This window comes from Rhincodon typus, chromosome 1 (genome assembly GCF_021869965.1).
Source record: "Rhincodon typus isolate 14 chromosome 1, sRhiTyp1.1, whole genome shotgun sequence".
NCBI lineage: Eukaryota > Metazoa > Chordata > Chondrichthyes > Orectolobiformes > Rhincodontidae > Rhincodon > Rhincodon typus.
The window spans coordinates 126854026-126866954 of NC_063332.1; the positions used below are offsets into that span (position 1 = coordinate 126854026).

A 12929-nucleotide genomic window follows, 5' to 3' on the forward strand; every position below is an offset into this window, starting at 1 on the left:
CCCTAAGTTCATCTGCCTTACTTGTCAGGCTTCTAGCATTGAAATAAATGCAGTTTAATTGATCAGTCTTACTTCATTTTCTTTCATGCTCTTGCCTGCCTTGACTATTTAACTTGCTCATTTATCTATTGTACCAGCCTTAAACTTATCTCTTTGGGCCTCAACCCCTTCCCCTTACTAATGTAAAACCTCCCAAGTAGCACTAGGATATTAGACCCTTTCAATTCAGGTGCAACTCATCTTTCTTATATAGGTCACTTTTAACCTAGAAGTGACCCCAATGGTCTGTACAATCTGACAGGATTTGCAACTAAACACACTTCCTGCAGACATAGTCTCCAGGAACATTGAAATGCTCCCTGATCTCCCACATCCAAAAAGGAAGAACACATCACTCCGCCAAAGACCATCACTGCCCCGTTAGCAATCAACAGACCCAGAAAATAACCTAAAAACAAACACAACATACTTTGCTCAAACACTTAGCATTAGCACAATTTTACAGCTCAAAACACTGTTCTGGGATAAGTTAATGACTAAATTTCATATTAAAATTCAAATCAAAAGACAATCTCAGTAAAACATTAAAAATACCTCACCCTACTCACTATTACAGATATACAAAAACAGCTTTAAGATTTAGATGTTTTATAAGCTTTAAAATCAAACACTTAGCTTTTCAGGCTCTGCGATCATCACTGATCTCCCCAGCTGCTATATGCAATTCAGATATTAGGACTCCCAAGGTCAGCTGTGAAACTGCTCTGTTTTTATTTCCACTATCTCCATAGACATTTGCAATTTCACAGTCAGTCTGCTGTGAAAGTGCACTGCTTGATATTTGCTTATTGATCTCGAGAGCCCTTTGGAATTCAATAGATGTTACAATATAGATTGTTCATTTAAGATCGGTGAATGGTGAAGTTGTGAATATTCTGCAGCTGAATCTAATAAAAGTTCATTTGGATTAAAGGTTTGTAAATTAGACATCATTTCAAAAAGATTTGTGTCAATGTTTTAAACTAGACAAAATGTAGCAGAGAGACACAGGAATGAAGAGCCTAACTTACCCAATCAGAATACATTAAAAGCTCTATTGACCATTGCGTTGTGAGAAATTCAAGATATAATGCATTCAATTTGCTTATTTTTGCGAATGCAATCAACATATAAGTCAGTTTCCTAACCGTTTATTAGTTAGTTCCCTAAAAATGTTGTGATATTAATGTGGTTTGGTTTTCGGTTTCTGGCTTTTTGCTTTGACTTTTGAACTTTTGAAGGTTTTCCTGCACTTATGTTTTTTGAATCAAATGTTCCCCTTTCTGCTTTTTGAGGCTTTCTACTTTCTATGTTATCATCTATTTAGATTATATTCTATGTCTTTGACACATTTCTTCTCATGGTGTTCAATTACATAATCTTTAGAAACAATGAGATATTTTTGAAGATCAGTATTGTTGTACTGTAGAAAGATAACAACCAATTTGCATAAGTAAAGTCCCACAAACGACAATTAAGTAAAAATCTATTTTTTTGGTGGTATTATCTGGGGAATAAATGTCAGCCAAGGGACCAGTAGAACTCAACCTGCTCTTTTTTGAATATCATTAGGGTTTTATCCATAAAGACACTTGCATTCTATATGATACAATTTCTGTCCCTGTCAAGAACCAATCCAGCTCTCCTCAGAGGCAAGCAGATAGTCAGCACCTATCAAACTAACTGGCAATATATCTAGAGGTCCAATACTCTCTGGTAAAGACTGCCTTCAGAACTCTGAGGAAGGGTCGGTGGACTCGTAACATTAACTCTGCTTTCTCTCCACAGGTGCTATCAGACCTGTTGAGTTTCTCCAGCAACTTTTGTTTTTGTCTACTGTCAACCATCCCATTTACCAACATTTTGGCTTTCATCGAACTCTCTGGAGGGAAAACTAAATTCTTCTCCAGCAAGAGAGTTTGAGTAGCCCGTATAGCCCTGATTATGTTATCGACTTAGATACTTCATCTGAAGAAAAATGAATTACTTTCCCTCATGGCAAACCCTTCATATAGTTTACTTTTAGGACTCATTCCTATGAACTCTAATAAGTCACATGGGTTTCCCTTTCAACTTCCAGCATTCTTAATAAATGTGTCCCATCTTGTTACAATGGAAATGTCTTGGCTTCTGATTTTCATGTTCACCCTCAGTACCTTCCTTTCTGATCTGAGGAGGCAACCTTGGGGAATTTCCAGCTATCCATACTTTACCTGGATACTTGCCTTCCTTTGATTCTCATTTTCTACTCCATTCAAACTCATGACATGGAAGGTGGTGAGTTTTTAAATTCCTTTAAGATAGTTGTCTGTCTAAGAGCTTCATACATGGTTTCAGCTTCTAATACTCTTAGCCATCTGTCAAAATGCTTAACCTTTTCAAATTTAAAGTGGGTTTGCCAGGCTGCTTCGTAAATTCTGGAACCTTTACATGTGCATTTGGAATTGTATCTCCCTTTCCTCCTCCTCTATCTCTCGTCTTCATTTTTGTCACATGCTCAAACTGCTGTACCATAACCCTATACCACCTGATTCTGATGTGTGACAACCACATTACCTGGCCTGTCTTTTATTTCTACTAAAGCCAAGTGCTGTGCTAGTACCTCGGTTGGTTCTGCTTCTAACTCTTCCCTGGGTCTTCCTCCTCTGCTTCTGATCTGTCTTCCCTCTGCCTGATGAAGATTGCTCTCTGGGACCACGCAACATGAACTGCAGTACGGTCAGCTTGAAGCAAACTCCCTAAAAAGAACTCCCCTCTGCGTCTGAGCACTTATTGTTATCTTACTTTTCTAGGGGCAGGTAACTTTCACTGTGTCAATCAGTTGTCTGAACCCTTTCAGCCAATGGTCATGGAACAGCCTTTCATGACACTAGAAGACCATTATCCCCTTGATTCCTTAATCTGAGGGCTAGTTTCCCATTTTCTAAGAACAAATACCTGCTTTTTTCAACAACAGCACACTTATAATTGGGTATGTTTGGCAGCAGATAAACTGTAGGTGCTCATTCAATGGGCATTGTGACCAACATATTTCTTGTAATTCTTCCCTGTTGTTTGCTCATACCAGAATTTTAGAAAGCCTATTACTGCTATAATAGATGTGAAATGAAATCTCATGTTACACAGTAAATACCAGGAAAACTCCATTTTTAAGGGACCCCAATATCCAACAGATCACATCTAGAGTAATATGTTCAGTATTGATCACCCTATTTAAAGAAGGATGATAATTCACTGGAAGCCATTCATAGAACATTTACCAGATTAATACCAGAATGGATGGTTGTCTTAGAAGGAAAAATTGAACAGGCTAGGATTGTGGTGGCCTGCTGATTGGCTCAAAAATCACACCATGACCTGATCCGCTCTCTTCGGGCATTTTCTCCTCCTCCTCCTTCCTCTCACTTCTCTTTCACAATTCTCATTCTCAGTTAGCATCGGAGGGAGATAGAAAATTTCATCAATGAGAGGACTTCACCATTTCCCAAAAGTCAGAGAATAAGGGTCAGAACAAGCCAAGTGGCTCATTGAGCCTGTCCAAGATTCAGTAAGATCTGATTGGGTCCTTAATTCCATTTTCCCACTTGTCCAAAAAGCCTAGATATTTTGTAGATCAAGAATGTGTCTAACTCAGGCTTAACTGTATTTAAATGAGCCAGCCTCTACTGCTGTCTGTGAAAGAAAATTCTAAAAATGCATGACTGTACAAGAGAAAAATTTCTCTTAATCTCTGAATTAAATGGAACAATCCTTAGCTTTTAATCTGTTGCTTCTAGTTTTGGAGTCCTTGCCTTACAAGGAACTAGCTACTTCCATCTTAAAAATATTCAACGTATTGTCTACACCGCTTTGTGAGGCAGAAAGTTCCAAAGTCACACAGTCCTCTGAGAGATCCCACGCTTTATGTCCATAAAGTCCAGAAGCTTTTATGGCCTACTTAAACATATACTGGAAAAAGATACTTGGCATTAATACTGCTGAGATAAGCATTAAAGCCAACATGAATTTAGAACACTCAGAATACAGATGTTGAAGGCTAGGCTCTTATACCAGTTCAAAGTTCACCCCAAACCGGTGGGAGCATGCTACAGATGGAGTAGGCAATATGTTTTATGCTATTTATCTTTATCTTTATCTTAAGCTTTATCTTGATTCAACCTAGTGATTTTTCATGCAATCCTCTCTTTGATTTCTTTGGCGAAACCTTCTTCTCTCCATCTGGTGACTTTTCACCTTCTTTAGCTTTTTTAACACTGGAAATATTGAAAACATAATATTGACAATTACTTGGAGAATAATTGACAAAATGATGTTTGGATGTCATTTAACATGTCTTTATTAATAGGAAAGAAGTTTACAAAGCAACAGGTCAAATCCACCTCTGATTCCAAATCATTTCTGTTTACTTGGTTTCTGATAACACAGGATTATTGGTGGTAGTTGTATTTGAACATTGAAAGTTATTGTGTTATAATTTGTAAACCTTTCTAATGAAAATGTGAGTTACATTATATGCATTTTCTGCAGTAGATTTATTTCTTGGTGCGAATGAAGAAGATGTTGATCATTCAGACATTGTATTTACTAATAAGAGCTCGACCAACATGATTGCTAATCCACTCAAAGTAATGAGACACTTTTGTATACACACCAGGACGTCCATATTTTCCACATTCTTCACCCCAACTAACTAAACCCCACACGTAGGCTTCATTTCTTTCATCAGTACAGACTAATGGACCCCCGGAATCACCTTTGCATGCATCGACTGTTCCATCCATTTTTCCTGGCCAAGGAAAGAAGAATGACTGTTAGATAGAGATCTTCAAGTTTGAAAGAATCCTTGATACAGCTTCAAATTCGCCTTCATTTTAAATAATGATAAAAGTAACTGAAATCTTTTTTAGTGCTGAAATTAGGAATGTCTCTATGTTCAATAACTTTAAGAACTGCAGGAGGAATTTGATACAGAATTAAACATTACCAACTGCTAATTCACGCATTCAGTGTTAATTTGAAAAAATATTGGGAAAAGTACATGTGCAAGGGAAGTCGACTATGCCAGCCAAATGGTCTCTTTCTGTTTTGTATACTTCCATGGTCTTGAAATTTTGCAGGATTTCTCTCGGTTTTCCACGATGAGTTTAGTTATACTGGACTTCGGTTCTTCGCTAGAGATTTCCTCTACTTTCCCATTGGACTTAGGTAAAAGTTCATATAGGATTATAGGATCCACCATACATATCAAACATAATTAAAAGGTCCCAAATACATTTTCAGAGCTAACGTTTAAAACAAAAATAGGATTTACTTCTAAAAATTCTAATAGCACATACAAAGTTCCTGGCCTTAGATGGAAGGTTCATAGAGCATGAAGTAGACCAACAACCCCAAATCTCTTCCATCATTCAATCATATCATATGTGATCTATATTTATACAGTCCATGGGCAACTTTGCATCATATCCTTTAAATCACTTAGTGAACTCAAATTTATTGACCTCAGTGTTGATCATTTCAATTGTCTCAAACAAAACCAAACTTTTAGTTGTGTGAAAAAGTGCTTCCTGATTTCACAGCTAAAAGGCCTCTGTCTAATTTTAAAATTGTGCCCCCTTTGTTATAAATATCCTGACCAGAAACAATCATTTATATTAATTTACCTTATCAAACATGCTTCCCGCCCTGGTCTCCTACCCTCCTACCTTTCAAGTAAACTTGTTTGAAGGCACGGGGTCCATTCATCTTGGGGGCAACAAAAGGCGTTATCATTGAAATAAAGGTGAAATACTGTGGATGATGGAAATCTAAAATAAAGGCAGGAAGTGCTGGTGAAACTCAGCAGGTCTGGCAGCATCGGTGGAAAGAGAAACAAAGTTAACATTTCAAATCCAGTATAACTTTTCAGAACTAGAGTTCCAAAGAAGCCATACTGGACCTGAAACAGTAACTTTATTTTTCTCTTCATATGCTGCCAGACCTGCAGTGTTTCTTCAGCAAGTTCTGCTTTCTATTACTATTGTGTAAAAGGGTCGGGCTGCAAATGCGTTCCACTACACTGCTTCCCTGGTCCTAATAAGTCTCAAGTTCATCAGGCCCAATAAAGAATAAGATAATTATTTAATTTTGCAGTGTCAACCTACATGATAGAAGTTGAAGAGATGAGGGCATGTGGGCATGGGAGGGGAGTGGGGTGGTACCAACAAATCATAAATGATCTGTAACTAAAACAATTAACAGTCTATGAGAGGAAGATGCAAAGTAGCTGTACGAGCATTAGCCTGGCTGGAGGAGGGGATAACTGATCCAAAAGCATTTCACTCAGTTAGGACTTCGTGGGAAGTGTTGATTTGTACAGAATGAGTGCTAAGATTGATGATTCAAAACAAAATCCTGACACATGCACTCTGTTATGTTAGAACAGCAGCTGCTAGCACAAAGCTCATTGCATTTCTTGGCCTTATCTTCTGGGAGTGAAGAATTGGCAGCGAGAAATACTGACCTAATGCCAGGACCCTCAACATGATGGCCATCCATTAGAAATTTAGCCACACCAAGAATCATAGGTCCAACTAGAATTAGTAAGAGGAATGCAGATCAAGAGTGGACTCCAGGTGCCACACAACACACATAGAGCCAGAATAATAGCTACTGAAAATGGGGAAAAATATTCCCAAATAAAAAGTAAATTTAGCTGTCAGTTTAAGAGCAATTAGACAATGAGGAAGGTAGCAATGAAGAGACAGATAGATGAGGCTAGAGAATCAAACTTATGCAAAGGTATGGAAATAAGGTATGGAAGGTAAGGCCTCCAAAAATATGCAACAGGTGGCCGGGCCAATGCTAGAATCTGTGTTTCACTTTATATAATATCAGAGATGGCTACTCAGCAAAACAGTCTGGGAGCGAACAGCTTCAAACAACCCAATCCATGGAATACAGTATAGTGATGAATAGTCATCATCTTCAAATGCAGATTTTGACCAGTAGCATTCAGGACATGGGTGTCAGGATGAATAGGGCAATATCTGATAAGTACTTGGGTCTCCAGGCATCAGTTCAAGTAGTTGTTTTCCTGATGATCATTAACAACCAACATCCTGATTCCATGCCCAGTTTTGTAGAGAAGATTTGATATTTTAAGTAATAAGGTCAATCACACGACACCAGGTCATAGTCCAACAGATTTATTTGAAAACACAACCTTTTGGAACACAGCCCTTTCATTGGGTGAAGTGAGAAAGAAGCACGCAGAACACAGAATTTATAATTAAAAGATCAAAGGGTCACACAACTGATGTGGATGTATTAAACAAACCTAAGATGCTGTTAAATCTTTAATCAGTTAGAAGGTTTTAATTGATTCATATGTGTATGTAAATGCCAAAATTCCTTTCAAGTCACTGTCCTGAGAGAACTAATGGTTTTATTAGTGTAAAGAAAAGGTGACATTTTAGGTCAGACAATGCATGTTAGGTGTCAGAAAGTAAGAACTGCAGATGCTGGAGTCAGAGATAACGCAGCATGGAGCTGGAGGAACACAGCAGGCCAGGCAGCATTACAGGAGTAGGAAAGTTGACATTTCAGGTCAGGACCCTTCTTCAGAAAGTTGAAATGTCAATGTCAATGAAACATCAACTTTTCTGCTCCCCTGATGCTGCCTGGCCTGCTGTGTTCCTCCAGCTCCACACTGTGTTATCTATGTTAGGTGTGAGGCCTTGTTTAGAATCTCTATATGTTTTGGTTTTGGAGTCAGACTGGTTTTATTTCCAAAATAGGAATTTATAAAACGCCACATTGACTGACTGTCTATAAATTGTGTGCTTTTTGAACAAAATAGAATGTATCTGCAAATATAAATTCACCCTATAGATTCACGTGTGTGTGTGCGTGTGTGTGTATGAGGAAGAGAGAGTGTATGTGTGGGAGGGAGAGAGTGAGTGTGTGTGTGTCTGTGAGGGAGTGTGTGTGAGAGAAAGTGAGTGCGTGTGTGGTAGAGAGAGAGAGTGTGTTTGTGTATGTATGAGAAAGGATCCGTGTCTGTGTGTGTGTGTTTCTCACACACACACTCTCTCACACAAATCCTCTCATACACACACTGTCTCTCCCTCACATACAGACACACACACACTCTCTCTCTCTCCCACACACACACTCTCCCACACGCATGCACACACACACACACTCTCTCTCACTTTCTCTCTCTTTCTCTCTCTCCTCTCTCTCTCTTTTCCACCCCACACCACACACACTGTCTCTTGCTCACACACAGACACACACACACACGAATGTGAATGGGGTGAATTTGTATTTGCAAATACATTCTATTTTGCTCAAAAAACACACAATTTATAGACAGTCAGTCAATGTGGTGTTTTATAAATTCCTACTTTAGAAATAAAACCAGTCTGACTCCAAACCAAAACACAAATAGATTCTAAACAAGGCCTCACACCTAACATGCATTCTCTGACCTAAAATGTCACCTCTTCTTTACACTGATAAAACCTTTAGTTCTCTAAGGACAATGACTTGAAAGGAATTTGGGGATTTACATATACATATTAATCAATTAAATCCTTCTAACTGATTAAAGATATAACAGCATCTTAGGTTTGTTTAATACATCCTCATCAGTGGTGTAACCCTTTAATCCTTTTACTTATAAATTCTGTGTCTGATACTACCTCTCTCACTAACACCTGAAGAAGGAGTGAAGCTCCGAAAGTTTGTGTTTTCAAATAAATCTGTTGGACTATAACCTGGTGTCTTGTGATTTATGACTTATTCCTATTACTACTGAAGAAGAAGAGACCACTTTGTATGGGATTATAAAAGACAAGGCATCGATCTCCGGTACTGCCCAGAAGGGATGGAGAACAACTAATCAAAGTCATTCTGATTTGTTCTAATCTAAAATGGAGGATGACATGTAACAATTTATGAAAGTGAAATGAAAACTAATGTTCAAATTTATTAAAGATCACTTTGATAATTCAGGAGTGGTGAGTAAATCTCAAATTAATACCATATCAGCAACCAGATCCCATATGCAATCTCAGTGAAGAGATTTGGCCACATTCCGTCAGTAATGGGTTCCAGCATGATTGTGATTCAAGATCTGTTTTTCCTGTTGTTTTTGATGGGGGCCCTCAAGAGAATATGTTAATTATAACTGCAAAACCTGTGTCAATTATCTATACCACATACCCTGAACTCTGTGCAGCAGCAAGCAAGGATTGTAGAGAATTCTTCACAGAACACCCTAAACACTCTTAGCCTCCTTCCCTTTCATTCTCTGTGAGATTGGAAACCCTCTTGGATGAACAATGCTGTGCAGCATGTAATAACACATCAGTCTTTAACACCCCTGACGGTCTGTTCTGTAGTGCTCACTGATATCAACCCACTTTAACCCCGTTAATATGCCATTATCAACAAGATAGACTGAATCTTCAAAGATCCACCTCGATATTTGTTGCTGTACAATGAAATGTCATGATACGGTAGACTTCCTGACACTGTGACAGCTTCCAGGAATTTAAGCACCAACCAGAATTAACCAAAACACTTACGCTCTGTCTGCAAAAATGACCTTGAGCTTCCAGTTGCCTGCCACTTCAACATACCACTGTGTTCCCACGCCAACATTTCCTTCACAGGCCTGCTGCAGTGTTCCAGTGAGCCTCAGCACAAGCTTATAAAACATCTCATTTTCCACTTAGGTACCCTGCAGCCTCTTGGACTCAACATCAAGTTCAATAATTTTACAGACTGATTCCATTCTTTCATGTTTTCACTAACCCACACCAAGTCCAGTTATGACATGGGTTGCTTTCAGTATAGCTCACCCATTTTCTCCTACTCTTAGTTCTTATCACTTATTCAGCTTTTCTTCTGTCCTGGCCTACTATCCATAATCTCTTTGTTTACCTCCCCCTTTCATAACTCTTTCTAGATTCCATCTCCACCTATTCGCTCACCTTCCCCTGACCCTCAACCTCATCTTCAACATAAATATCACATTTTCCAGACTGCTAACAGTTCTGATAGTCACCACATTGGAAATGTTAGCTCTGTATACTCCCTACAGATGCTTCCAGATCCGTTGAATTTTGCCAGGAATTTCTGTTTCTGGACCAGAATTAATTGCTGGTTACGGTCCAAAGTTTTAATTCATGCAGTGACTGGAATTCTTTTCTGTCCCTCCAATTGATTTTATTTTATAAAAAAAAGGCACGTATGCATGGATACAGTCTTATATTTTTAAAATCGTCCTAAAGTAGTAGACGTGTAAGAGCCTGATAAGCTGATGTCCACAGAGAAGATACAGGACTGCTCTTACAGATGAGAAATCTGATACTTTCTTGCTGATATATCAATGCAAAGTCAATTGCCAAATGTTCCAAAAGGCAGCCTACAACTACCATTGAGCAGAGAATTTGGAATTTGAAGGGGAGGTTGGTGTCTAGGTTGAGGAATGGGGATGCTAAGTATTACTGAACTTGAAGTGGAGGTGGACCTCAGGATCAGACCAACATGTGGTGTAACATGAGAATTGTTTCAAGTGTTAAGTATAACCTATGCAGCAAACACTGCTGGAAAAGGACTCTGTTCATCTCTGTGGGCTGAACGTGTTGGAGGTGACGAAAATATTCCCTACTGGCCTGTGGAAGCCACGTGTTGTCTCTTTTCAGTGAGGCCTGCCACATCTTATTCATTTAAGGCCCTCGACAGGCCCTGCCCCTGGGATCAAAGACTCTATCAGCAAACGTTCCTCTGTCCAAGAACAACCAGCCAGTCAGCGACTGACAGCTTGAATGGCAATGCCACCCAGGAGGCTGTCACTGCTGCTGCCAGTACAATACTCACCCTTTTCTAGATCCCAGGCCAAACGTGTATGATAGCAGACAGGAGGGTTGAGAGTATTAGCAGCAATGACAGGTTGTGGCTCTCAGTAGCAGTGCTGGGCTGCTCAATCAGGTATAGAAACATTTTTAGCAAGAGGGGACCTCCCCTGTCATGTCTGCATTCACTCCCCGCATGATGACTACCCAGCTCCTATTCATCACTCTTTTTCATAGCAATGGAGGGGAGATGAAGCTTTTAAGTTGACCTTTAATTGCTTGCTTAAGGGAGTCAATTGACAACAGGCCATTCGTGGGCCTTTTCTGCCATGAACATAATCAGGGTGGAGGCAGAAAGGCAGCAGGGGTCCCCATTGGGGCTGTGCTTGGTCAATTCCTCCCTGCAGCCAAACATGGCATGAAGAAGGCACAAGATTCTGCCCATTTGTAAGTAAAGTGCTGGTGTGGGTGACATTCTTAATGTGCTTTGGTGATGGTCATGTAAACTCTGCATTTGGGCTCCTCATTCACTTGGATATTTTTAGTGGATATTTCAAGTGGATATTTTTAGGCATGTTATGATACATTTCTGCAGCAAGTGAGAGTTGAAATCAGGTTTCCTGGCTAAGAGGTAGGATGCTACCACTGCACTGCAAAAGCCCACACTTTCATCAGCTTGCGCAAACAGAGAGGTACTGTTTATGGAAAACTCCTTTCTATGTCTATGAAATGTGAAGAGGAAAAATTGGAGTCTAAAACTCAAGACAAAAAAATTAATGGACCGGTTAATTTTTGATGAAGCATGAACAAAAGAAATAGTTGTTCAGCAGAATATTATAGCTATTCAAAGCTCCCAGTAAGTATATCATGAAAACAATTTCCATATATTGTTAGTTACCTAGCTATATTGAATGCCTCCCTCATATTGCTTTCCTTAATAACTAGGTTGGATTTTAACGGGAGGGGGAAGGTGGGTGGACTGCTTATTGTGACCACTACACTCCCAGATGATCATCGGTTGCTGTGCCAGAGCGAAGCCCTCCCCAACCATCTACAATCAGGATACACTGTGGGTAGACTGAACAAGGAGAGAGTGGGACCTCCAGCCTTCAGTGGCAGGAAGTCCTACTCTCAAGAACTGCTGATTAATCTGTTTAGCCAGCAACTCTGGAAGTCCCAGCAGCACCAGAATTCCCTAATGAATACTTCTAGGGGAGCAAGCTAGCTCCCGAAGTTGAGAAGATGAACACCTGAGTCAGCTAATTCAGGCCTTATTGAGCAGAGAGTAACTGAACATCCTAAAAAGGTGGGTGTAAGAGGTTGGGGGTGCTGGTTGGGCAAGCTGCGAGGAACAAATGGGGCTAAAATTGGGGAGGCCGGATGCCATCAATGCGCATTTATACCACTTTTTGCCTTTCATCAACTTGGGCTCAAGAAACAGGCAAGGTGATAATCTAGGCATCCATGAAAACCTGCCCAATATTTTATATTGGCAAACCAGAGAATAAACATCAGGAGATCTAACATGGGAATTCAGGATTGCATTCAAGAATGGAAGTTTATACCTAGTCCTGCGTTTATGGCCGTTGGTCTCCATTCCTGCACAAAGTTGAAAAGATGTGGTAAAGAGTGACTATGCAATACAATGCTTCTGTTTAATAATCTCACACTACAATTGCTCAAAATCAGGCCGCAGAAAATCAAATATTATAGTCCAACAATGTCTTGGCAGTTTTAGACAAAAAATAAAATGTTCCCTCAGTCACCCAGGCTAATATTTCTTCTGCAACTGAAAAAGATGATAAAAATATTAAGAGATAGTAGGAACTGCAGATGCTGGAGAATCCGAGACAACAAGGTGCAGGGCTGGCTGTACCCGGTGTGGCTTCCTCTACATCGGGGAAACCAAGCGGAGACTCGGGGACCGCTTTGCAGAACACCTACGCTCGGTTCGCAACAAACAACTGCACCTCCCAGTCGCGAACCATTTCAACTCCCCCTCCCATTCCTCAGACGACATGTCCATCCTGGGCCTCCTGCAGC

General features: G+C 39.8%; 1 protein-coding gene across 1 annotated transcript in view; it reads right to left on the reverse strand.

The window, feature by feature from the left end:
- Positions 1-4357: 4357 nt before the first annotated feature.
- LOC125484692 (complement factor I-like) overlaps positions 4358-12929 on the reverse strand; it is an 18142-nt gene continuing 9570 nt past the window's right edge. The window contains exon 4 of the mRNA XM_048604444.1: positions 4358-4825. Coding sequence (XP_048460401.1) covers positions 4608-4825 — 218 coding nt within the window. The 3' untranslated portion in view covers positions 4358-4607. The remainder of the gene's footprint in view (positions 4826-12929) is intronic.